At 52.0% G+C, this 27289-nt stretch overlaps 1 protein-coding gene across 1 annotated transcript in view; it reads right to left on the reverse strand.

Moving 5' to 3' along the window:
* Window positions 1-22663: 22663 nt before the first annotated feature.
* The window catches only part of PKP1 (plakophilin 1), a 44580-nt gene continuing 39954 nt past the window's right edge, over window positions 22664-27289 (reverse strand). The window contains exons 12-14 of the mRNA XM_041422708.1: window positions 25091-25175; window positions 23703-23802; window positions 22664-22702 (exon numbers count right to left, since the gene is read on the reverse strand). Of these exons, the coding sequence (XP_041278642.1) occupies window positions 23731-23802; window positions 25091-25175 (157 nt within the window). The 3' untranslated portion in view covers window positions 22664-22702; window positions 23703-23730. The remainder of the gene's footprint in view (window positions 22703-23702; window positions 23803-25090; window positions 25176-27289) is intronic.

A 27289-nucleotide genomic window follows, 5' to 3' on the forward strand; every position in this document is an offset into this window, starting at 1 on the left:
CCAGGCTGTTTCCATTCCTATTTCCAGCTCTTGCTAAAGGCTCTGATCAGCTGTGTTTGCCTCCTCTGCATGTTCCTGACAGCATGCAGTGAAGCCTTGAGATAAAGCTGTGTGGGGAGGCAGCTTCTCTGTGCTTCAGGGGGCAGATCTCTTCAGTCTGGCTGGGAATCTGCAGCACGTCACTTGTGTGCTGTCCCTGGGGACACGCCACCTGCAGACCCCCCAGTGTTCCTGGTGGACCTGGATCTGGTTTTGGATCTGGATCTAGGTCTGGATCTGGACCTGGACTGGCAGCCAGCCCAAGGCACCAGAGGTCCTGGAGGTGAATCTTGTCTCTTGGTGAGATATTTTGTGTCCCCCTTGCTGGGGCTGCCTGTCCTCCCCATCCCTTGCCTGGTGATGTTTCATCCCTTGCCCGCTGTCCTGCAGGTTTCTCCTGTGTGTTCCTGTTGCATGAGGATTTATTTTCCCTACTTCAACACACACCACCAGGTTTTGGGAAATAAGGTTCTGGGAAGCTCAGAATCAGTGAGGCAGAAGTGGAGGACAATCAGCTCCCCACCACCTCCCTCCTCAAAACCGAGGTGTGAAGGGCAAAGGGGAGCTGGGTAGGGTGGCAATGCTGGGACGTGAAACATCCAGAGGGTGCCTGAGTGATGGTCCTGCAAGAGACCTTTATTTCCAGCCTGCCTGATGCACGGCAACAGGAGACAGGAGCACCCGGGGCAGTCAGCTGTGTCTGCCTTGGAAAATACATCCCCTTCTGCAGGCTCGGAAATCCATTCTGCCGGCTTCTCCCGCGCCCGCTGCCGCAGCGCACCCCGCAGCCGCTCTGCCCGTCCCTGGGCTGGCAGCGCCCAGGGCGGGGGTACCCGGGCACTCCCTGCTTCCCACAGCGCTGCCTGTCCCGGCAGCTCCCGGCCCCGCTCCAGCCCGGATCCCTGCGCCGGGCCCGGACCCGCCCGGCTCCTCCCCCGTGCGGCACCGCCGGGGCCCCGCGGCTGAGTCAGCGCCCGGCCCGGCCCATCCCATCCCATCCCATCCCATCCCATCCCATCCCATCCCATCCCATCCCATCCCATCCCATCCCATCCCATCCCAGCCCGGCCATCCCGCTCCCAGTGCGCTGCTGCCGTGCTCGGGAAGGCAGAGGGGGAGCAGGCTGCTGCAATCCCCTGGACACGGCGGAGCAGCCTGAGGTGTTCGCTGGGGGCTCCCGGGGTGCTGGAAACGTCCCAGGCGTTGCACTGGCAGTGGGGCGGCTGCCGGGGTCGGGACGTTGTGCCGAGGTTGGCTGGAGCATGGCACGGGTTCTGTGCTGGTGCTGGGGAGCAGCACTGCCAGTGCCCCTCTGCAGGGGCTGCAGCTCCTCCCGAGGGCCATCTCCGATCTCTGCTCTGTGAGCGGCCACCGGAGCCGAGGGAAGGGTCAGGCTGGATATCAGGAGAGGTTCTTCCCTCAGAGGGTGCAGGGCACTGCTCAGGCTCCCCAGGGAATGGGCACGGCCCCGAGGCTGTCAGAGCTCCAGCAGTGTTTGGGCAGCACTGCCAGGGATGCCCAGGGTGGGATTGTTGGGGTGTCTGTGCAGAGCAGGGGTTGGACTGGATGGTCCCTGTGGGTCCCTTCCTGCTCAGGACATTCCAAGACTCTGTGGTGTGCTGCTGTCCCCACCTGCCCATGGAGCACGTAGTGCAAGTGGTGGGTCTGGGGTAGCACAACAGAGCAGGGCTGAGCCCAGAGTGAGGGACCCAGGAGCAGCCTGGGGAGGGTCGTGCAGAGCGGTCACAGCCTCCAAGTGCTTTATTGTGGCCATCTGAGTAACCTGGTCTGTGGAAGGTGTCCCGCCCACGGCAGGGGTAGATCGGGAGGAGCTCTAAGATCCCTTCCAGCCCAATGCATTCAGCGATTCCGTGTTTGCAGCGCTCTGCTGTCCTCCAGCTCTGCTGTGTGCTCTCACTGTCCCCGTGGGCAGCAGCACCTCTGGCTGCCAGATCAAGGCACTGTCTCTGCTGTGAGGCTTAGGGAGCTCTGCCCGTCCCCAGCAGGGCACCTTCCCGGGAGCTGTGAGCTGAAATATTCCCTGACAGGCTGCAAAGGAGCAGCATCTCTGCCACAGCACATGGACCTAGGGTCACACAATTCCCTGCCTTTGAAGGGACCCACAAGGATCATCGAGTCCAGCTCCAGCGCCATGCTGTGGTCTTTTGAGGAGCCCCTTGTGCAGCAGCTCTCTGGAGCACAGCTCATGGGAGCCATGTCAGCCTGGGCACTGGGGCCAGGCTGTGTCCCAAGAAGTCTGTGCAGTGCAGGCTCCATGCTGTGGTCTTTTGAGGAGTCCCTTGTGCAGCAGCTCTCTCTGGAGCACAGCTCATGGGAGCCATGTCAGCCTGGGCACTGGGGCCAGGCTGTGTCCCAAGAAGTCTGTGCAGTGCAGGCAGCCAGGAGCCCTGGGCTGCTCAGACTCTGCAGGAGCTGCAGCGTGTGTGTGCTGTGTGCTGTGTGCAGGGCTTGCCTGGCACAGGAGCGCTGTGCCCTCCCCGGGGTGGTGCCAATGTCCTGGCAGGAGCTCAAAGCTCCAGAGGCTGCTCCCAGCCCAGGGTCCAAATCCTTCTCCCACAGTGTCCAGCACAGGTGTCCCAGCACTGCTGAGAAGCCCAGCCTGCAGCAGACTTGTGCCAGGGCTCACAAACCTGCAGTTCATGGTCTGCCCATGCATTCCCATGCCAGGACACTCCCTGGGGTGCCATGGGGTGGCCTGGACGTGAGGGAGGATGCATTTGGTACTGAGAAGGTGCTGATAAATGCTGGGGCGATGTTTGGAGCTGTCCTTGTGCTAAAGCAGTGCTGGGAGTGAGGCAGCCTCATGCTCTTCTCTGCCTGCTCTAGACCCAGAGCAAAGCCACAGTGAAATATTGCAGAGTCTGGTGCTGCCACTGCAACCCACACAGGGAGTGCCTTTGGCCAGCTGCCGTTATCCAGGCATGCTCTGGAGATATGCTCAGATCTCTGGGGGATGTTGGGATTGCTGTCCTGGGGCCATCTGGCCAATGCATGTCCCAAGGAACCAGAGTCAGGCAGGTGCCCTCAGCATTATGGGCCAGGATGGGGCTGCAGTGGCTCACAGACCCTGCGGGACAATGGAGCAGAAGCTGTTGAAGCTGGAATTATGCCAGTGCCCCAGGGTCTCACCAGATGGGATGTGGGGCCTCTCACTGGGGCATTCAGTTGGGGCACAGATCCCCTCACCCCCAGCTCAGAGATGGCAGATTGTGGAATGGTGAAGGGTGGGAGGGGCCAAGGGAGCTTTGCTAGGATGGAGATGTGCCAGGGGAGATTAAGGCTGGATGTCAGGAAAGGTCCTTCCCCCAGAGGGTGCTGGGCACTGCCCAGGCTCCCCAGGGAAGGGGCACAGCCCTGAGGCTGTCAGAGCTCCAGGAGTGTTTGGACAGCACTGCCAGGGATGCCCAGGGTGGGATTGTTGGGGTGTCTGTGCAGGGCAGGGGTTGGACTGGATGATCCCTGTGGGTCCCTTGCAGCTCAGGACATTCCATGATTCTGTGATTCTGTGATCCAGCCCCCGCTTCCTGCTCAAGCAGGGAGATGTTGAGGAACTGTTTCCCCCTCAGGCCCATCCTGGGTGGGTGGGCTGCTCTGCCTCTCCTGCCTGTCTCCCTGAGGAGGCCATCAGCCCCATTCCTGGTGCAGAATGGGGAACCTGGGTCCTGTGGGGCTGGAGAGGGGGAGAGCACTGCAGGATAACACACCCTGACTCCTGTGCCCGTGGTGGACTGGGGCCAGCACAGCCCCCACTGCCCAGGTCGGGGGTTTTGGTGCCATCCAGGATGTGCAGGGCAGCACAGGGCAGGTGGCACTGGATGCCATCACTGTGGGCAGCCAGCAATGCCCGTGCTTTGGTGTGTCCTGTGGAACTCACAGCTTCCAGCACCCCTGAATTCATGTACAGGGTGACTGTCTTGCCACTGTTCCCACATAAGCAATGGGTGCCCAGCATCCAGCTCAAATCAAGGCCAAATGACAAGGAAAAACTGCAGAAAATTGAGAAGTACAACCTTGGAGGTCAGGTCCAACAAGCACCTCTAGATTAAAAGACAGGAGAAAGGACATAAATGCTGAACTTTGCAACACCTTCCAGATGTGGAGCCCTCACCCTCAGAGTCTCCAGTCCTGGTATTGCTGTGCCATGGCCTCCTGACACAGCCCCTGCAGGGCAACTCCATTTGTTCCTGCAAACATCTGAGGTTTGCAAGTTTCTCATGATTGTTTTTAAATGCCTTATAAAACTTGCAGTTTCATTGAGTGTTAGCCCTGTAAATCACTGCCCGTAGCAGCTCATTCACAGGTCTCAATTAATAGCCTTTAATTGGGTAAAGTCACCCTTGGTTTCTGCTGATTCCACAGATGTGTTAAGTCACCAACGAAGTCTTTAATGCACCCCAAGCCAGGTTTGGGTTTGGCACTGACACAATGCCCCGTGTCCACAGCCCAGCCCCGCTGACGCAGCAGGCAGTGATGCTCTGGGATGGAAGGAAGAGGCTTTGGCTGCTGTCTAGAAGCAGCATTTTATTGGCACTTGGTGGAAGGAAAATGAGCTTCCTGGTGATGTGTGAATCACTGCCTTTGCATGTGCTCTCATGCCCTGGTTTCAGTGCAGGGCCTGGGTGTAAACTCTGCTGCTGGGTGCAGGGCAGGAGCCCTGGCAGGAGCACTGAGGGGTTGAGCCCTGCCTGCAGCTGGGACCTGCCCTGTGCCCGGCACTGGATCCCTGCGCTCCCTGACAGCTGAAGGTGGTGCTGCCCTGTGGGCTGACCTGGTGCTGAGCCCCAGGTGATCCCTGCAGTGGTGGCTCTGGCAGGGACAGGCAAGGGATGGCACATTTGGAGCGCTGCAGGGAACCTGCTCAGCCCAGCCCCCGACCCACCCCCACCCAAAGGCACATGAAAATGGGACTCACCCGTGGATCTGGGACTCACCCCGACTGAGCCACTCTCACGGCTCTGCAGGAGCAGTGAGCGTGAGGCAGAGCCTTTAGCAGTGTCCCCCAGGTGCCACCTCTGCCAAACCCCTCAGTGACAGGTCTCAGAACCCACCTCTGCAGTTCTGAGGCCAAGGATCTTCAGGACATTCCTGCTGCTCTCTGCTGACACCTCCTGCTCTGGGCTGCCCTGCACAGACACACACAGACACAAACACACAGAGACACACATACAGACAGACACACACACAGAGACACAGACACAAACACACAGACAAACAGAGACACAGAGACACAGAGACACAAACACACAGAAACACACACACAGAGAAACACACACACACAGAGACACACACACAGACACACACACAGACACACACAGACGCACACAGACGCACACACAGACACACACACACACACAGACACACACACACAGACACATGCACACAGACACGCACAGACATACACACACACGCACACATGTGCAGTCCCAGGTGTGCACACACACACACAGGGGAACCTCCACACTCCCAGCAAAAGTCCCTGTTGAACCCCTCCAGAGAGAGGTGGAACAGCAGCACTGGGTAGAGGGGGTACCAGGGGTTAAGGGGGTGCAGAGGGCACAGGGATACAGGGGGCACAGGGGGCACAGGGATTCAGGGGGCACAGCGGGGCACAGGGGGTGCAGGGGGCACAGGAGGTGCAGGAGATACAGGGGGCTGTCCCCATGACATTCTTGAGGCACTCCTGGTGCATGGGCTGTCCCAGAGCCAGGGGACGAGGCTTTGGGTGTCACCCCCTCACAGACACCCGCTCAGAGCCTCTGGGGCTGGCTGGCAGCAGGGAGCAGCCCAGGGGCACTGCTGCACGGGCACGGCAGAGGGGCAGGTGGGCAGTGCTGGGGGGCATGGGTGCGATGCTCAGTTTTAGTTTGGATTTCTCTGGGGAAGCTCTCAGCTCCCAGGTCTGCTGGTGGCCAAAGACCCCTCCGTGAGCACATTTAGTGAAGGATGGGATTTCAGTAGCCAAGAGCAAGGTCCTGCACTTGGGGCTCTCACTGCAGGAGCTGTGTGCCCAGCTCCACAGCTGGGGTCTGTGGGAAGCTGGAGGAGATGGAAATGCCAAGTGTGAACTCACAGGCTTTCCCTTCAGGCCTGAAATGACCCAAGCCTGGGAAAATCCTCATTACACAGCAATTCGCTTTGGACGTCCTGCTGTGAGAAATGAATATGTGAGCAGCCGCTCTGGTGCAGGTGATTGAAGTGCCTGACCCCTGTCCTGAGCTGCCACCACACCTGCCTCACCCCTACCTGCTCTCTGGGGCTGCTGCAGCCTCAGCACCTGCACAGAGCAGAGGGGTTTTATCCCAGTTTGCTTCCCTCCAAGCTGAGCCTTAAACCACAAAGAGGAGGGAAGAGCAGCAGAGGAAAGGAAAGCATCCCTTATCTGACAGCTCAGAGGGTGCAGCACTTGCTGATGGGATGGAAAATGCAAGTTCATGTCTTTGTCTGATACAAACATGGCTTTGAGCTCTGGTTTTTAACCCAGCTGAGGTGGGGTTAAAAACTGCAGCACTCAGTCCTGTCTTTGTGAGGTGCTGGTTTACCATAGAATCCCAGAGTGATTTGGGTTGGAGGAGAACTCAAATCCCATCCTGTCCCGCCCCCTGCCATGGGCAGGGACACCTTCCACTGTCCCAGGCTGCTCCAAGCCCTGTCCAGCCTGGCCTTGGACACTTCCAGGGATGGGGCAGCCACAGCTGCTCTGGGCACCCTGTGCCAGGGCCTTAGACCCTCCCAGGGAAGGATTTCCATCATCCAATCGAGATCTCTTCTGGTTTGAAGCTGTTTCTCCCATCCTGTCACTGTCTGTCTGGGTAAGAAACTGCTCTTTGTGAGCCCCCTGTAGGTACCAAAAGGCCACCCTGAGGTGTCCCCAGTGGGTGGATGGAAAGGGCTCCATCCCGGGCTCTGCTGGCTGCTCCTGGTTTGGGAAGGGCTGGGAGCCACTCACACCTTTTATCTGCCTGTCAACAAACACGGCTGTGCCTCGGCAGAGCAATAGATCCGGCTCTGATATCATGACAAAGAGGGAACACTTTGATCCAGGGAAACGCTTTGATCTCTCCAGTGAGACAGATGCTGCTGATTAGCTGTAAAAATAGAGCAATTATGGGCACTCTTCACGTGGTGTGGCAGCAGCTATGCCACAGGGGCTGTCCCTGTCCCAGCTGAGCCTGCCACACCTCAGGGAAAAGTGACAGGACACGGAATTCAACAGAATATCGAGTTCAACTGAATATGAAATTTAACTGAATATTAAAATAAACTAAGTCCCGTCATTCTCAAATTCTCAAATTTTTGGACCAGCATATCCTGGAAAAGGCATGTTTGGCTTTGAGAGGTTTTCCACCTCAGGGTTTTTGTTTTGTTTCAGACCCGTTGATGTAATTACATCCTGGCAAAGACTCAGAAGCGTTTCTGGGCTGGAGAAGGACAGGTCTGGTCCCTCAGGCTGAGTATCTCCAGGATGTCCCTCCTCACTGCCCAGAGCACATCCCCAAGGTGCCACCAGGTGGGTGGGTGGCTGCACCAGGCTGGAGCAGGCTCGGTGTGGAGGAGCTCTGAGCACTCCTGGGCCCAGGTGTCCCCACTGGAACCGAGCCCTGGATACCATCAGTCCCCTGCAGGGCTCAGCCTGACACCTCTCCAGCCACTCCGAGTGGACCAGGCACAGAGGTTCAGGTTTATTCCAGCCCCCAGCTCTCTCAGTGGATCTACTCACGACCTGATTTCAGTTCCAGGTCTCTCCTAGCAGTGGGTAAAGATAAACATCTCCAGAGGGTGATTCAGTGCTGTGTGACTGGCAGGGCAGAGCCAGCACAGGGTCCTGGCTGGCAGGAGCACACTGGGGTAGGATGGGAACCAGCTCCTGAGTATTTGCAGGATGGGGCAATCGGTCCTGGATGTTCCTGAGCCCTGTGATTAACTACAGCTTCCAAACAGCATAATTGAGAAGAGCAACAAAGGATTCTGGAGATTGTTGGCATTTCTTGAGCCCCAGTAGCAACCTGAAGGCCCCTGGGACAAAACCCCACAAACAGCTTGGAAGGAAGGAAGAGCTTCTCTTTTGGGAAGAAGGAAAACCAATGCAAATGCCCCCAAGGCTTCTGCCCACGAACCAGGCAAGGAACCAGGGTGGCTCCAGGTAGGTGGGTACAGCATAAAACCCATCCCTGGATGGTTCCTGAAGAACCAGGTCATGGTTCCTGAAGAACTCCTCTGCAGGTTCCAGACCCCATTATCTGAGAGAGGTATTTTAGAAATCTGCCTCAGTGCTCCATGGAAAAGCACTGAGCCTCTAAGTGCTCCCTCAGGGTGTGAGGGTTACAGAAATGTTCCTCTGAGGCACCTGACTCCTCCAGGGGAAGCTGCAGCTCTGGCTGGGGCTTTCCAGTCCTCAGAGAGCAGAGAGGGACAGCAAGAGCATGGTGGTAGCATCCTCAGCATCGTGTTGTTAGAAACAGGACCACACTCCCGGTACTAAAGTGATTTCAGCATTTATTATAATAAAAAGAAAGCCCTAAGCAGGGGAGCCTGCGGGCCGGGCAGGAGCAATCCCGTCGAGGATGCTGCGGTGCCGGTGCTGGGGCTGCTTCAACAGCAATGTCCCCGATGTTCCAGGTGGAGCACCACGGGTGTAGGGGGTCCGAATACTCCTTTTTATCCTGCTTTTTGTCCCTCTGGATTGGGTTCTGTTTGGATCTTTCATTTGCATGAAGGGTTAAGGCGCTTGATTGGCCCATGACAGTTCTGTCCAGGCTGGCTCGTTTCGCCGGGGGTGGTGCCCTTAGGTGTAGTATGGTGCGTTGAGTACTGTATTTCTTACAACTACCCCTTTAAACCCCTTTTACCATAACCAAACTAACAGTACATGCTTAACAACTATCAACTATTTTACAGTAGTTTCTAACCTATTTTTGACACTGCAGCTGGCTGGGATGAGTGCCCATCCAGCACCCCTGGGACCGGGGGTTGTGAGATGGGGCCTGGCATCCCTGAAAGGTGTCCTGGAACTGGGCACCTCCCCTGGAAAGGCCCCTGCCCTTGAGCAAGCCCCACAGTTGTGTTTCCTCCCCAGCAATCCCCCACAATCTGTGGGTGGAATTTGCTGTGGATCTGGGGAAACTGGGTTTAATTTGGACTGATGTTTCAAGGTTCTGCCTCAGAGACGGAGCAGGGATGTTTGCTGGTGGAAATACACACAGCTAGGCAGGAATCTCCAAGACAAAATCCTTGGCCTGAAATCCCTAAATTCTTCTGTAGGGCTGAGGCTCTGACTTCATTTATCCATGTACAAAAACAATGTTCTCACCTTTATTTTGCCCAGGTAAATGTGACCCACATTCCCCCAAAGCCAAGGACCTGCAAGAGAAGTCACATTCTTGTGGCACTTAAGAATTTGCCCAAAGCAAGGAATAAAAGCTGGGACTTAACAGAGCTCCTGCAGCTGGAGGAGTATGGAGCTTGCAGCACCCAGAGTTATGTTAAGAAAAGCTAATTCTGCACTAACAGACAGTGGAATGGAGTTCACTTTTGTGATTAAAATTAATCCACAAACATCAGAAATTTATGTCCAAAAAGGAGACAGAGGAGTCCTTTTACTTTATTTGAATAAAGGGAGAGGCCATGGGGCATTCCCCTGGGGTCTCTCACATTTTTGGAGGATGCAGCCACCTTTTTATCCCAATTTCCCCACTGCATTTGCCTTCTCTCTTTCTCCATTGGCTGAGGTACTTGAGAGGTACAGACTTCCCGATAAGCCTGGTACCAAAGATTTCCCTTTTAATTTTTAATTCTTATGGAATTCAGGGTTTTTCCCCCATTGTTTCTTTCATCTTTCAATATCCAATTTAATTTGTCAGCCAACCTACAGTTTGTTTGTAAAGGCAAATATCTTTTTCCACTCATCAATCAGTGGAATCCTTCCCATTGTTTCTTTTATCTCTCAGTGCTAGTTTTATCTCCCAGCAGACCCACAGCTGTTTTGTAAAGACAAATCTGTCATTCCTCTCGTTTGGAATCGGGAGTCCTGGGAAGAGCTGTTTGCAGGCAGAGCCTCGCTGTGTGCAGCCCCCTCCCGAGCCCAGCGGAGCACAGGCTGTGTGTGAGCTCAGCACTTTCACCCCGCGCCTGCAGATTAAAAGGAGAAGCCACACGGTTGGGTTTGGGGCTTTCCTGCCAAGGTGTTGCTCTTTTGAAGTTGCTTCTCCCGGGTCTGTCCCTGGAATGTGGATTGGGGCGACCAGTTGGGCCAGTAAAGCCCTTCCTCCAAAATGAGTTTTTACTGAAAACTGCGAGGAGCTGTCGTAAGCACATTGACTCACTTGGTTTCTCAGCTCTTAGTTATGAGCTTGTGTTCTGGACAATTAATTATTTGTTCTTGTGGAGGCTTTGAAGATGCAAAGCAGGCCGGGAGGGTGAAGTGTTATTAGCTCATCTGCAATCCTTTTCATGTGACAGAGCAATGGAGTCCAGGCTCAGCCTGAGATGCTGAACAGCACTAAAATCTGAATTGTCCTCACACCCAGCTCTGTGATTTCTCTCTGTCTTATTCAAGGCTCAGTGACTCTTCAGTCTAAAGCTCTTTAACACCAGCCAGGCAGAACTGGAGGACTCAGCATCCCAGCCCAGACAATGAGCAACAGTAGCTCTAGGATTAACCTTACCGTGACAGAACACCTGGAAATTTGGAATTTGGGCCATTCATTTAAATATTTTTTCTACTTATTTCCATTCAGACACAAAAGGGGAGATTAAAGACAGTTTGGGTTTTTTACAATTTCTACTCTGATGTGGGTGTGATCAGGGTCAATTTCAGCACCTGAGAACCTGAGATTTTTATAGAGAGAAGTAAAACGAAGCAGCTCAGAAAGCCATGAAGGAGCAGCTGGGGATGACTGAGGAGTTCTGATTAGCTCTGTCCACAGGAAGCAGCTCCTGTGTGTCTGGCTCCAAGAGCAGAACAGTTTTATTGACAGTTTTGTTTGTGTTTCTGCCAAGGAGAACTGGCCAGGCTGCTGCCCTGGGCAGCAGCAGCTCCAAAAACTCTGTCATAGCTGGGCACTGGTGCTGCTCCTGGCAATTTGGGAACCCACCAGAGGCACTTCAAAAGCTGGACTGTGCAGGGATTTGGGCTGCTCCAAGGAATTGTGTATCAGAATTGGTGCTTCACCTCTGCTGGCCCAATTGCAGTGGTCTCACATGCAAAATGAGCCTCTTGTTTAATTCTAGACCGTCCCTGAGCAGAAATGTCCATCTGTTTCTCAGGGAGAGATGGCACGTGGGCTGTCCTGGTCACCCTGCAGAGCTCCAGCCCGAGGCTGCAGCTGGGCCTGGGTGTGCTCCAGGAGCACCACAAGCCCAGTCTGTGGGAAAACCCTGCTGAGTGTGAGCCTCAGCCTTGGGCACGTGCAAGGGCCTGAACAGAAATGTGAATTAAATAGGCAGCTGCTCCCAGGGCTCACTCCTCACTTCAGGTTTCACTGATACCACTCCCTAAGCGCTCCTGAGACCTTCCCAGAGTCTGCTGTGAGTTTTGTTTCTTGGTGTTGCTGGACAGAAATTATTAATTGCTCTTATCTCTTGATACTAGGATGAATTAATGGTATTCCTTGTTTCCTTTTCACTGCCTTTTGTGGCTACTGGCATCAGTTCCCAATTTCCTGCTCCCAGTTCAGGGCTGGCCCAAGAGAGGCAGGGCTGGACAATCAGGTGAAGCTTCCTTTGCTACCCAGCCTCTCTTTGCATTGCTGTGTCTGACCAGAGATAGGGAAAGCAGCCACAAATTGCCAAGGAGATGCAGGTAGAAGGGTTTCCACAGCGGCTGAGCACAGTCAACATGAGTCAGAGCACTCAGGATTTACAGAGAAATCTCTTAATCCTGGCCATAAAGATGCATTACCCTGAAGCACAAGGGTGGTGCTGAGTGTGCCAAGCTTTTCTCTGAAGACTTCTGCTTGCAAATAAAAGAAAGCAAATGTTCTGGGTAGGGTAATGACTGCAGGAGGAGGGAATTTCAGAGGAATGGGGATGGCAAGACCGGAGCTGGCAGCACTGCAGTGGTGGGAGCCCCTGAGGCGCAGCAGGAGCTGCAGGAGCGCTGCAGAGCTGCTGTGGTTTCACCTCCTTTGTTGGGCTGGCAGCAGTTTCAGCTCCTGTCAGAGACACAAGGAATGTGTTGTTTGCCATCCCAGCCTGCCAGAGCTGGTCTGGCTTCCTGGAAAGAAGATTGTTCCTTTGCAGGGAGCACAGGCTGCATGTGCCTGGGCTCTCCCAGAAGATAAAGGGTGAGGTTCGAGCCCCCCTGTGCCTGAGCACTGCTTGTCTTAATCTGCATTTCCTCATCCAGCAGTGGAAATAGAAAACCGTTCATTTGCCCCTCCATCCACCTCTGCCTGGCCATGAGGTGAACCACATGCTGGACAGTTTATTTCTCTCCACTGGCTGTGGAGGGAACCCAGAGCAACCATATCAGACTTCAATGTCTAATTTTAAGCTGTCCAAATGAGGGTGAATTGATCCTTGGAGATTCCTCCTAACAAGGAAGGAGCAATAAAGGCCAGGAAGGTGGGGAAACCTTCCTAGATGTGGTTGTTGAGCTCAGTTTATGGACAGGTGTTGGTGGCACCTTAAAAAAAACAAACAAGGAAGTTGCCAATACTGCAACTCCATCCACAGAGGTGGGAGGGCAGGTGCTGTGGGCACCCTCTGCTCCCACAACTGGCACGGCTTTCCTGCCCTGCACCAGCACTGCTGGCACTGCTGGCACACTTGTCCTGAATAAATTATGCTTGGAGATATCCCTAAGCCCAAAAATACAGAATCAAAGAATCATAGAAGAATTTGGGTCAGAAAGGACCTCAAGGATCATTGGTTCCAACACCCTGCCATGGGCAGGGACACCTTCCATGAGTTCAGTTTGCTCCACCCTGGTGTTTGAGGGTATCACAGAGCATCTGAGGTTTTGTGAGGAGTTTTCTGCCAGGATTTCCAGGAAGGAGGAGGCAGAGAGAGCTCCCTGGGATGCTTGAGCTGCCTCTCCTGCAGGGATTTGTGGAGGCAGCTCAGGACCAAAGCAGGTCCCCCATGTTAATGGCCTGGGACCTTCCCAAACCCAGCAGAATAGACACCCCAGGGCCCAAACAGGCACCTGGAGAGAAACCCATTCCTGGCTGGGCCTTGAAAATTGAAGGAAAGAGGCTGTCATGGTGCCAGCCCCTCTGCTTCCTGTGGTCCCACAGAACGGTGACAGGGAGGTGGCAACAGCCTGGGCTTGGGAACCTCATGTTCCTGGTGCTACTGGGAAGGAGGAGCAGCCCAGTGGCACATCCATAAACAAGTACAGAAACAGCCACAGTGCTCTCACATGGGGATTGTCCCTGCAGCATCTACCAAAACAAAGCTGGACACACCAATGGTTTTGGCCTGGTTCCTCCTCAGGGCTTGGCCTTGGATTGTGCCCCACTGGTGCTCCTGTGGTGAGAGCCCAGCTCTTCACTGGAAGATGTGGAGGGGCTGCCCTTGGACATCTTCTGGGCAGGCTGCATTCCCCTTTGGATAGTTCATTGTAGGTGCCTGTGGCTCTGCTGCTGCCAGATCATGGTCACCACACAATCCCTGGCACAGCCATGGGGCTGCAGGACACTGCACGTGTCCCCTGCCACAATCTGCTCCTGTTCCCCAGCTCAGGTGGAGGAGAAAAGGGTCCCTCCCTCTGCTAAACCCCAGGAGATGTGTGGGACAAACCCCAGCCCTGGATTGCACAGTCCCAGAAATGTGCTGGCACTTCCCCCTGCAGGAATGGTCCATGGCAGGAGGGTGGTGGCAGGGGACACTCATCAGGAAGATATTCCCACATACCATGCTCTTGGCTCTGTCAGCACTTGGCTCTGCTTGACCTGTCCCAGGGCAAAGCTGAGCAGTCCTGCCCATAAGTAAAAGAGTCTGCTCATCCCATCCCCTCCCATCCCATCCCATCCCATCCCATCCCATCCCATCCCATCCCATCCCATCCCCTTCCTGGAGACCTGAAAGTCACCATCAGCCTATCACTGCCTCAGTCACTGGAGGAAAAGTTCATCCATCCATCCATCCATCCATCCATCCATCCATCATCCATCCATCCCTCCCTCCCTCAGCACACTCCTCTGTCCCTGCTGTGGCCACATTTCCTGGCAGTGGTGTGGGATCGGGCTCCCGTGGGTCTGACCCTTTCGTGCTCTGCCTTTTTTGGAGCCTCCCCGGGCTCTGGCTCCCGCTGTTCCCCGCAGGCCGGGGCAGTGACTCAGCCCCAGCTGGGCTCGCAGTGGCTCTGCCTGGGGCGGTGCTGCCGCTGCTCTCGGGAGCCTGGGGCAGGCTCCAAGGGCAGAAGGGTGCTGGGTGTGGGATCTGCTCCATGTACCAGGCAGCCACCACTGCAAATTCCATAAACACTCCCTGAGACATCTCCTCCTGCTCCCTCTCTCCTGGCACCTCTTCTGCTTTGGCACGTCCTGCGGGAGATCATTTGTGTGACTTCTGGCTTACCCTTGGGAAAAAAAGAAAAATATTTGGGATAGGCACAGCCAGTTTCTCATTGCACAGCCAAGAATGACAGAAGCCACTTAAGAGATGTGCTGCTGCCTGGGAAATCCAGGGTGCCACTGAAATCCTGCCAATGACCCTGCTCCAATGATCCTTTCCAGTGTCTTTCTCCCTCCTGCTTGTATCTCCTCCCCTGGAGGGAAACAGGAATCAATTTTCTGCTCAAAGTCTCCCAGATAATCTCCAATTTTTCCCTTTACATTTTTTGAGCATTTCTTTCAGCCCTAGGAAAATCAGTGGGACTGATTTTCCTGTTCTGCTGGGAGAGATCCTCATTAATTGAAGCAGGAGTTACCTGTACTGAGAGAGAAGGAGGCTTCCTGGAGAAAGATTAAAAAACATTGGGAAGAAAACACTGAGATGCACAAAGCAAATCTCTGCTGCCCTTCACTGGACAGCAAAGGCTGCAGCATCTACCACACCGAAACTTGGCCTGGGGACCCAAAAGCAGTAACAGGGACTGCCTGAGCTCAGTTCTCTCAGTAAGATCCTTACCTTGTAAGGCTCTTTGTGGTGACAAGTGCCAGGGAAAGGCAGGAGGAACTCTCCTTCTCTGGAAAAGTATTTGGGTTTTGCAGTACCAGGAACATCCAATAGATTTATGACCTTTGAAAATTTCCACCTGCTTTTTTTCCCATGGCATTCCCTTGAGAAGCCAGACCCACCTTGGACATGAGGGGATTCTTCCCTGCTGCCCAGCCTGGGGGTTTTGGCTGCTTTGCTCCTCCTCTGCAGAAATGCAGCCAGTGCAGGGCCCTGCAGGCTCTGCACCCACACAGTGCTGAGCTCTGGGGCTGCTGCAGGAACTGTACTCAGCTCTGGCCACCTCCTGCCTTTGGGATACCTGAGGTCTCATCCAGGACGTGAAATATTGGCCAAAGTGTTGATCAAGATCAGACTTGCTTCCTAAAAATGCCTGTCAGCAGTTCCACCTTCCCAATGGCATTCGCTGGTATCCTGCAAGGATTCCTGCAGTGCTCTTTTTGTGCTGAAACACTTTCTTTGTCTCCATCGGCTGGGATGATGAGGCTGGGGGCACCAGGGATCTCATTTCTGCACCAGGGATCTCATCTCATTTCTGCCACCACATCCAGGAGGGGATAAGAGGGAGATAATTACATCAAAACCTCTCGCCAAAGCCTTTTCTGCACGAGAGGATCAAGCTGCAGAGCGTTGGGATGGGAGTTTGAGAAGCATTCCTGGGGCTTGGGAGTACATGCCACATCCTGACAAACTGCTCTCAGTTTTCTTTATCTGGAAAATATTGCTCTGGATGTCACTGCTGCCCCCACCCTGATGGAGACTCAGGCTCAGTTTTCCGCATCCCAGCAGTGCAGAGGAGAGATTTCCTGGTGGTGGATGAAAGGGACGTGGCCCTGTGCTTGGGGTCCTTCTTTGGGGTCCCTCAAAAGGATCTCCTGAGACAAAGACAAGCTTAGGAAGCACCAAAAAGGGGCCCAAGAACAATCTGGAATTTGTAACAACTTCTGTGCAAGATCCAGTCTGCAAGGCTGGGTAACTGTGGGAGAGGCACAACTGGGGTTGCACAGAGGAGCCCAAAGTCCTGCCTGTCCCAGGGCAGGCAGGCAGGGACTGAGTCTCCAGCCAGCCCCAGCTCCCAGAGGAGTTGCCCTGGGGCTGGGTGTTCTGGGTGCCAGAGCCAAACTCTGGTGCACAGGCACCCGTGTGGGGCAGGGCCTCCTGCCAGGGGCGCCCCATGGGGCTGTGGCACTGCCCCGGGTCTGGCCATGGGGCACAGCACAGCTGAGCTCGGGGTGGTCCCACCCAGCAGCTGGGAAACCCAGACAGAGGGGCTTTGCTGAGCCAGTGTGTCCCTGCAGGGGCTCTGTGTGTCCCTGCAGGGGCTGCTGCTGCTGTGGGGTCCTCAGGGCTGTTCACGTTTCTGCCCTGGGCTCGGTGCTTCCTGCAGATGCTCTGCACAGTTCAGGGTGGAATCTGGGCCGTGGAATTCTCTTGCACGAGAAGTGGTGTGGCCTGGGAAAGTCAGGAAGTTCTGGTGCCTGGGACTCATGGGATAGAATGCCATGGACCTGAAAATGAAGAGTGGGGTCTGCCCTGAAGCATCACAGGCAGAGAAAAAGGATTCAGACTTTGTGCTGTGGGAAGGGAAGGGGCTGTGCCAGGGGCTGCCTGGCTGGTGGGATTTAGGCTTTGCTGGTGGAGCCCTGTGGATTATTGGGGATCCTGGGGCTGTTGGACCTATATGGTTTCCAAGGATTTAGTGTCTGCTCTCTTTGGGACAATGAGTGTTCTGTGGGTACTCTGCTCCCGGTAGCATCCATCTTCTCCCCTGAATCCTGCTGCGAGTCCTGTTACATGTGAGCTAAATCAGTGCATCACCTCTGAAGGGACAGCACAGCACAGCTGAATCCCACCTTGCAACCTCCCTGTGCTCTTTGTGCGTGTCCACAGACTTCCCTATCCAAAAATGGGCTTTTGTCATGTGTCCACACACAGGATGCAGACCCCAAAAAGACCCAGTGGTTTCTTGGGATTCATTTCACCTGCTGCACATGGACAGAGATCCAAGCACGTGGTTGTATGTTGGCTCCACTGGTGAGCAAGAATTCATTTCCCAACTGGAGGTGTGTTTTGAGCTACATTGTCCTGTCCTGCCCTTCTCCAGTGTCCATGGAGCTACTCAGGAATGGTCAGTAGGACTCACCTGTATTCCTTTAGACACTCCAGATTGGGTAGAAGGCAAATCCCAGCCTGTCATTGATCTGACCTTTCTTAGATGTGACTTCAGGTGGGATTCATGCCTGAAGAAGCTGCAGACTGGACATCCCCAGCTGGTGATGTTTGTGATGTCCAATTTAATCCTCCAAGGACTGCTGGATGTGCTGCTCCCTAATGGGCTTTTATAAAACAATTATTTATGTACCACATTCAAAGGCAGTTACAAACACTGCTGCTGTGCCAGGGCCCAGGAGCAGTCTGAGTGATCACAGCTGAAACGCAATTAGGCTTTGAAGGGCTGTTGGGTCCACCCAAAGCTGGTTTAGACATTTGAGTTTGCGTGCTTTGCCTTTGTACTTAATCCTTTTGTGCTCACCCACCCTTCAGCAGCCTGAGCCGAGCAGCAGAGGATGCTCCTGGAAAGAAGCTCTGAGCCACGTGCAGGGAGTGGCACCTGTCCCTTGTCCCTTGCATGGGCTCACAGAGTGTGCCCAGCCTGTCTGATGGGCTGCAAACCCTCTGTTCATGAGATCCTGGCAGTGGTAGAGGATTATTCCTTAGCCTTGCCTTGAGTAAATACCAAACACAGCTCAGAGCTGAGCTCATTCCCTTTTGCCAGGTGTCTACTTCGAAAAGTCTCCTGAAGGACATCAAGAAGTGCTGCTTCCTTATCCCCTGTGTGAGGCTGCTCCAGTGCTTGCACACCCCAGTGCTCCCCAGCCCTGGGAGTACCAAGTCCTTTGTTCATCTTGCACTTCAGCTCTCCCCGAGTGCACTGGGCTCTTGTTCCTGCTGGGCCTGATGGAAAGACCAAATCCTTTGATGCTGTCACTAGCAATTCCATGGAGCAGGCTGGGAGTCCCCAAAGGGTGCAGATGCAGCTTCAGTTTGGTCCTGATTAGCAGGAAAAGTCTGGATTCAACAAAACCCATTTCATATCCACCAGCACAGGCTCATCCTCCAAAACAGGAACTTAGAGGGAGATGCTTTTAAAGGGAAAAGGAAAGGGAGAGTTAAAGTTTCCAGACAATGTGGGCTGCATTCATCATCCTGAAGCTCAGTCCACCACATCCCAGCAGTGAGGAATTCCCTGAGGAACAGAAGAAGGCAGCTGGCCTGGGTAAGCAGCAGGAGAAGGAACTACCAGCAGGTGTTTTTCAAACAGCTGAAGACAAAACTAGGAAAGGCTTCACAACCTCTTTCAAGTTCAACATAAACTACACTAAACCTGCCAAAAGCAGCTGAAAGAAGAACCAGCTGGAGGCATAAGAATGAGCCAAAAAGTCAGAGCATCTCCCAGCAGAGGGGAAGGACCTGCCAGGAGACCGGGGGATCAGTGGGTATCAGAAGACGGAACATTCAGGAAGGAGAGGAGCAGGTATTTACCTTTTCCAGTTTGGGATGCCTGTGAAAAATGGGGAGGTTCCTACAAGCTGCTATACCTGACACATCAATGACACTCCTGAGGATGGAGGAATGTCTCTGGAATTTTGGGAAGCTAGAGGCCAGCAGGAAAAGGGAGGTAAATGACAGACAAACATCAGCACAGTGAAATGTTGTGATATACTTGGGGTGAAATAATATTTTCTTTTGTGAGATGGGCGTGGAGGTGACTCCATGGACCATTCATGGCCAGCCCATCCCAATGACAGCTCAACAAATGCTCAACCTGAATATTCCAAGGGAGTATCAGGTATGGGTAGGGATGGAACAGAGATCAGGAAGGGCTGTGATGTCCCAACACAAGCCTGGGCTCACTCACCCTCTGCCCTGTTCTGGGCTCTTTGCCCTGTGCTGGGCCCCTCAGCTCAGGAAGGAAATCATTCCATGGGGAAGGGTCCAGAGGAGGTCACTGAGTGCCATGAGCTGCCCTGGGGAGCCTGGGCAGTGCCAGGCTGGAGGAAATGGGATTTACAGCTTCCTTGCTCCTGTTGGATAAGGCAGATCAGTCCAAGCTGATTCCTGCTGCAGGTTAACAGGGATTTTTCAGACCTTTCAGACCTTTCTTCTTTCCTAACACTAGCAAAACAACCAAAATAAAACCATCCAAACCAGAAAGCTTGAAGAAATTTCAGCAATTTTTATTGATTTCAGCTTTTCCAATGAAGCAAATACATACAGTACAGCCAAAACAAAACTCTGAGACATTTTTCTCACATACCTATATCTTACAGAATACACTGTAGAGCTATGGACTGGTAAGGCTGAGTTGGTCTTGCACTGGTGTGTGTTCAGAAAGGAATGAAACTGCCTTTGACTTGTCCATGAGGCTTCTGAAATGCTGGGGTGGGATTGTACACACACAAAATAAACAAAGCATTTATAAGAAAATAGACCAAAAAAGCCCTGCTGTGCCCAGGACAGTGAGGGTGGTGTTTATTTACATGGCTGGGTGTCCAGCTGCTCCTGCTGGCCACACTCCTTCTTCCTCCTCAGGAATTCTCCATCCCTGTGCCACAGACCTGCCCTGTCCCTGTCCTGGGGGTGTGCCCTACCCTGGCTCTTCAAGGAGCAAGGAAAAGGAAACCAGCTCATCAGAGAGGATGTCACAGTTGGAATCTTGCCTTAAAAAAAATACCTCCCCAGAATGAAAACAATTATACTGGAGAAATTACAATTAATGCTGTTTTCACAGCATATAGAATTATGCTGTGAAAACCACATTAATTTATGTTGGAGAGAACCTCACTGAGCTCCCAGAATTGCTGGTTATGAGCAACACCAGTTACTCCACTGTCTGAATTTCCCTTCACTTCTCAGAGTTGAGCATCAAAGTCACTTCACTGACTTGGGTGGAGTCTGGTGTCCAGATTTTAAAGAGAGACTGGGAGGAAAATAGAGGGTATCAGAGAATTTCCCAGGGAAGATCCAGCTGCAGAACAGCCCTGGAATGGCAGAATGGTTGTGATTTCTGCAGCCCATGGCTCTCCTGAGTGGGCTCTGCCCTGAGGTTTGCAAGAAGTGACAAACAGAATCCTAAAAACAGCTCAGTGGGAGGAACCTCTCTGGTGAGCCCAGCTCAGGGCAGGGACAACATCCCAGCTGGGTGAGGTTGCTCAGGGCTGTGCCCAGTCACGTTTGGAAGAGCTTTGAGCATGGAGAACAGATTTTATTTTTAGCATTTTGTTAGCTTTGAAAAAAACCTGTAATAAAAATAACTGTAACAATGTTTTTTCTAATAAAATTTATGTGAATGATGAAGCTGTCTCCTGGAGTCCAGTACTCACTAATGAAATCTCCAGCACCTGTAAATTTAATTGTGAGCTGATGATCATAACGCTACAGCTCTTTGTGCCTTGAACAGTGACTCAGTAACTGCATCACGGGGGATAGCAGTTGCACTGTTTTAAAATAAAGCCTAAATTACAGCTAATTGGAGTGAGTTTCCTCAATATTCCATAATTCCATTTTGTAGTTTTGTGTTCCCCAGTTAGTTTTCCAGAGGAAAACATTTGCTCCTAGGACTCATGTTGGACATGTCAGTACAGATCAAACCTGAATGCAAAATTGCACAGAACACTTTCCACCCAAACTGAACCAACCCTGTGGATGCTGCAGCCCTCGGGGACATCCACAGATGGGTCTTGCCCAAAGCTTTTCCAGCATTTTGCATCTGGGAATCCACATGCAGCAAGGGAAGTGCTGGAAGGGCTTTGCCTACAGACCGGGGCTCTTTGCTCTGTTTAAACCCTCCTGGAACACTTCTGTCTGACCAGATTCTCCTGCTTCTGCCTCTCCACTTCAAAGGGGCTTTTTTCCCCTTTCTCTTTTGGCTGCAGCTCGGCACAGAAAGCTCCTGCCTGAATGTGGGCAAAGAGTGGCTGCTCAGTAAAGTGCACAGGATGAAGCCACCCTTTGCAGCCCAAGAGGAAAACCAGCTGGAAATGACCTCTCCCTGTGGGCAGGAGCTCCCTGTGCTCCAAAGGGGGACCAGCAAGGGCCACCTGGACCTGCAGCAGAGCAAACCCAAACTTCACAGGGGGCTCTTTAGTAGGCACAGGTCACCCCATGGATGTGAACTGAATATCCTGAGTCCCACCAATTAATGAGCCTGACACTTAAAATGAGACTGCTTTTCTATTTCCAGGCTCATAATCCATCCTTCCCAAGCACATCCTGTGCCCCTGATGTTTCAAAAACAGGGCCCTGTGCCCCTGTGCCCTTTGAGGAATAATAACCAGCACAAGCAGCAAAGACAGCTTCAGCTGCTCCTTCCCTGTGAGTCTGAGCTGTGTCCCCTCCATGGGAAGGATATTTTTCTTCTGGAGAGAGGAAGGTTGTGAGAACTGAGTTGCTCTGAAATGAGCTCAGCAGTCCCTCATCACAGCCTCAGCATCACAGGCAGATTAATGCAATTCAAGACCCCAAAAAATAAAACATTTCCAAACCTGACATCACACAAGTTCTCACATTCCTTTGCACATTAGTACCAGTTCTTTACATGGATCAATAAAAACAAAATATGATTAAAGAGGTCACATCCCTCCTTCTTTCATTCCTGTGGCAGTCGATTCCAGGGGGAAAACACTTGGCCTGTCCTGCTCAGCTTCTCAAATGCCACCTTTGTCCAGGTACAGTCAGGAACTGGAATTGCTTTGGTGCTCAGAATGGATCAGGAGCTGAGACCGTTCAAGCTCTGCAGCTGTGTCCCAATTGTCCTCTCACAAACAGCTTCAGGGAAGAGTGACTGAAGCCTGGGAGAGAATCTGCAGGTGTCAATTTGCTTCTTGAGATAAAGAGTTCATGTGACAGGAAAGAAAATGTTAACAATTATCAGAGAAAAATCCTAAGCAGAGAAGAAGCCCTTGTTCATAACTGTTAGGAATAACCAGCCTTGGAAAGAAGAGCATCCTTGTGTGTATCTGTTAATAATGGACAGATGCAAAGGGGGAACTTGACCTAAAATTGACTTTTTATGTGTTTGTGGATAAAAACACGTTGTGACAAATTTTTAGCACAGCAGTATTTGGTGCATGGAGAGGGTGAAGTTGGAATAAAATCCTGCAAGGGGTTAAACTGCACAATCACCCTGACTTTGGGTGGAAAACAGGGGACTAAGCTGGAGGAAGATCCTGCTCCCCATGGTGTGCTCTGTGTGCTGCCTGCACACACCTCTACATCACACCCAGAGTTACACAGACACACTTTTGGCAAAAAAATAATTATTGACATCAAGAAAGTATATAAAAGTCCCTTCTCCCCCCTAAAAAGAAGAAAATGCTTAAAAATATCAGTGTCATCCACATGAAATCCACATGTTTGATTTGCTTTACAGTTGAGTTGAACTCAGAAACTCTCTACATCTTTAACATCCTCAGGAATCATGGAAGTATTGCTCTTCCTGGACATGAACCAACTCCAAATTCTGAAATGGAAAAAAAATAAAACAAAGAAAAAGCAAAACCCCAGATAACTAAAGCATTCAAAAGATCTTTTCATTACAGCAAACCCCAACTTTTAATCTTTTCTCTGAGCCTGGCTGCAGTTTCTCAGCTGCCCATAGCTTTTCACCCTGGACTTCCACCCTCCTCAGAGTCCCAGTGAAAGGGGAGCAGGAAGTGAAATCCATTCCTGGGCAGAGGGAAGGAAGGGGCTTTGGCACTGTTTTCTCTTGGTTTGATCACAAGGACCATGCTGGGGAAGGGAGCAAGTAATTCCCTCTGCATAATCTTGGACACTATCCAAGAGACCTCTGGTGTTTTCAAAGTGCTTAAAGCTTTTCCCTTCAGTGGGAATCATGAGCGAAAAGTGCCTGATGGATTAAATCCTCATTTCTCACTGAGTGGTTATAAACCCATAACAATGCCCTGGAAATTCTGCCCATGGTTTCTCTTCCCTGGAATCTCTATTGGGATTTTCAGCTGACAGAATGTGGTTCTCAACTCTGACCTGAGGTTGACAGGCAGATTAAGGGCTCAAACAATTGCTAAGGCTAATGGCTGAAGCCATGGATGTGCTGGAATTCACTGCACGTTACTGGCACTGTCTGGATAACACTGCTCAAAGCTCAGGAATGAGGGCAGTGCCAGGGAGAATCCAGGAAGAGCCCCACCTGTGAGGGTTTGGAAAAATGCACTGAATCAGTGATTGCTTGGCAAAGGGAGGGAGAGGCACAGTCGAGCCCAGCAGCTTTGTCTGTCCTGTGACATCTGTGCTGAGCATCTCCAAAATGCACAGCTGGGCAGTGAGGGCAACATCTGCCCTGGGTCCAGGAAAAACACAGCCTCTGACCTCTCACATTAACAGACCGGGCTGGGAAAATTTGGGATGAAAATCTCACAAACACACTTTTGGGGTGATCAAAAGTAGCAATAATCTCAAAGGATTCCTGTGCCCCAAATCCACCACAAGGGCCATGTTCTTACCTGCAGCCTGAATGTGCATGGAGAGGCTCTAAAATCTGGAGGAGAGGGTCCTGAAGGTTGTTCCAGCTAAAGATCCCATCATGTTCTTATCAAACCCTTGCTAAAAAAGCAGAAACATGAAGTGCAGTGAGTGCATATCAGTTTCTACACTGAGAGCAGTAACTGAGCAAAATGTGCCTCATCCTCAGCCAACCTCCTCTGCCAGCCCTCTGGGTACCTTTGTCACCCTTACTGATGAACTCCATAGAATCACAGAACCATGGGATGGTTTGGGTTAAAGGGACCTTAAAGCTCATCTCATTCCACCCTATGCCATGGGGAGGGACACCTTCCTCTAGACCAGGTTGCTTTTCCTTGCATTGCCTTCCATCAACCCAGAGCTGGACCCCTCCTGGTTTTTGGAGGAAACTCTTATTGAATCATTCACTGAGTATTGTTTCATTTAGTTCCTCATCCTGAAAAAAGAGCAGAAGTCTTTGCATGGTGCATGTACCCCTGCAGACTCCCATCCTCCTCCCCTGACAGGTACCTATGCAACAAACCTGTGTGTGAACACCAGAGTGACTCAGTCACACCAAAATGAGCTGGCACAGGCTGTGAGCAGAGCCTGGCACAAAACTACCCGAACTCCTGTGCAGAAAGCCCTCACTGGGGGGAGTATGGGAACAGACTTTGGATGGTGTGCTTTTACCTCCAGGTGCTCCCCTTTGTAGGGATCCTCCTCTTTAATTTGGCCCTGTACTCTCTGCAGGTGCTGCTGCTTTTGAGTTGGAAAAACCCAGCTTGTTTAAAGAAAGCCACTGGGAGCAGGAGCTGGGAATTGGGAGCAGGAGCTGGGAATTGGGAGCAGCTGGAGCCAGGAGCTGGAGCTGGCTCTGCACTTTCCCAGCTTCTCTTGCAAGGATTAAAACAAATTCCAAATATTCCCCTCCTCTTGGTTTGAAAGCTTACTCTGACTGCAGGGGGATGTAACCACAGGGCAGGGCTATGGACACAGAAGAAAATGGGGGGAAACAGAGGAGGGACCTTGTCAGGCACCTGCTGGGACCTGATGGACTGCAGTGAAGGGAATCCCCTAAATGAGGGTGAAACACCCAGCGTGTCCCAGCCTAGAGTGAGGGGGCTGTGCTGGGGAGCATTCCAGCACCATCCCCAGGGAGGAACATGTCTGACACAGGCATGACACCATCTGCTTTGTCCCCAAAGCGAGTCCCAGCAGTGACCCCCTGCCAGCTGCTCAGATCCTGGGCGTGTGCCCAAGTGCCCCAGGCTCCTCCTGGGCCCTGCCCTACTCGCTGCTGGATCAGGGCCTTTACCAGCTCCCCACTTCAGCAGGTGAACAACCCAGGGCTGTTCCTGACTCCCAGAAGCAGGAGTGTTGCCCTTACCTGCTTGAGCACACTCTGGAGCTCCCTGTTGGACCAAAGGTCTGTCAGGAGAAGTCGAGCAGCTTCAGCCGCTTTTGGACAGGAGCTGGGAAGGTGAAAGCAACAGGAGAATTATGGCAATGACCACTGGGATAAACCCAGGCACTGCTGACCACTGGGACAAACCCAGGCACTGCTGACCACTGGGATAAACCCAGCTCTAGCTGGGAGCCTGGCTAGCCATGAACAGACTGTCAGTAACACCCTCCTGCTCTCTCAGCAATGTTGTGTGACAACAACTGTCACCACAGCAGGGCAAATGAAAGAGAGGGGAGGATCTGAGTGGGAAAATGAGCACAAAACTGAGCTGAGTCTGAAATTTGAGAGAGGAAAAGAGAAGGGAAGTAGTGCCAGCCCTTTCCTGGAGTCTGCAGGGACAGCGTGGGTGGATCTCCTGGGAGGGGGCAGAGGAGCGGGCCTGGAGAGGACAAGAGATGGAAGCCTTTGCAATAACAACATCTGCAAGCAGCCCAGAGCCCTTACTCAGCACAAGGGAACAGATACCTGCTCACGTAACAGCTCGAAACCGTGAGTCATCGCAGGACCTTTTATAATTTTGGAACATTTCATACCCAGATATCCCCTCCCTGCTGGCTCCCATGGCTGCTCCTGATCTCCTGGGCCTCCTTCTGGCTGTGGGAGACTCCTGCTCTGGGTTCAGGGCAGCAGCCCCAGCCTGTCCCACCCAGGATGATGGAGAGGAACAGGACCAAGCTCAGGGCCCTCCCTGTCTGATACAGCTCCACAAAACCTCATGCCCTCAAAAACATCCTCAAAACATTCCTCAAAATAGTCCCCAAAAGCCTACAAGAAATGGGACCAATAGATCATGAGGAACCTGGGACATCAACTCCACACTTGGAGTGTGGGAGGACAGGGATGGAACCACATCCAGTAAATTTTGAGGCATTTCTCTGACATACACAGCAGCTGTTACCAAAGAAATGATTGAGTTTAACTTGGTCATAAACTTCAAAGGTGTTGTGCAGCTCCTAGTGTTGTGTGGAGGGCTGGAGGACAGCCAGAAATTCCTGAGCAATGCTTTGGGACAGAAAAAACAGGTTTTATTGCCAAATCCTTTCAGTAGTTATAAACACACTATGCTCTATCACGAGAATGACAATGTTTTAAAACACTTTTTGCCTGAAATGTTGTCCGTAGCTGAAAGGCCATTAAATCCCTACAAACCCAAGGGTAGCTATGATCAGACACGCAGAGCACGAACTGAACTCTCTTCTTCAAAGATTTGTAGACTCAAGTTGTTTCTCTCTTCCTAAACCAGAGTAATTTTCTCTTATCTTTGAAAAAACTTACTTCTAATGATGCCAAATATGTACTTTTTGCCACTATGTCTCCAGAGAACACCTCAGAAGATTTGTATTTTCAAGCCAAAATTACCAGCATCACTACCTGAATCATTTATGAATTCAGGCAGAAGTTGTTCTGTACTCTTCATTTGAAGAACTGGCACTGACTGTTTCTTACAGCATTGACTGCTATAATTTAGGTATAAAAAGCTCAGTATGAGCTGGTGAAGCTGTGATGCCAACTTCAGTAGCTAAAGCAGCATATCTCAAACAAAATAGTGTGAATATAGCAGTGGGTAACATGGAGCAGAATATCAAGGACAGCTGATTTGGGGGGGAAATTCCTTAATACCAAATTGCCTGAAAATCAAAGTTGATTTTAAGTACTGCCTATCTTTTAGAAATATAATTATTAATGAAAAATTGTGGAAAGGTAATGAGGGAGATGTCCCCTGGTGGCAGTGGCAGGAGTCATCCAAAAAGCTACAGACTCAACAAAACAAACAACACAATAAAAAGGTGATGGTGGGGAATGGGGAGAAACAGATTGGGCAAAAAAGACAATAATGGGGAGAAATAATCCTTCCTCAAAGGACAAATCTACAAAGAACTTAAGGTGCGTCACTGAGAATGCCAAGGAACTCCCAGAACAAGGATTTCTTCAGGATGTAAGAGATTATGAAATTGATATCAAGGTGCAATCTTTGGCAGAAATGGGAACTTGGATGTGTGGATGAGAAGAACTCTCAGGCACAGGGAATAATCAAGGGAAGATCTGAGTTTCTCAAAAGATTAATTTTGGGGAAATGCTGTGGTGCAACTGAACTGCAAAAATAAAACTGCAATAGCAAAA

Source organism: Onychostruthus taczanowskii, unplaced genomic scaffold (assembly GCF_017590055.1).
Source record: "Onychostruthus taczanowskii isolate IOZ18803 unplaced genomic scaffold, ASM1759005v1 scaffold74, whole genome shotgun sequence".
NCBI lineage: Eukaryota > Metazoa > Chordata > Aves > Passeriformes > Passeridae > Onychostruthus > Onychostruthus taczanowskii.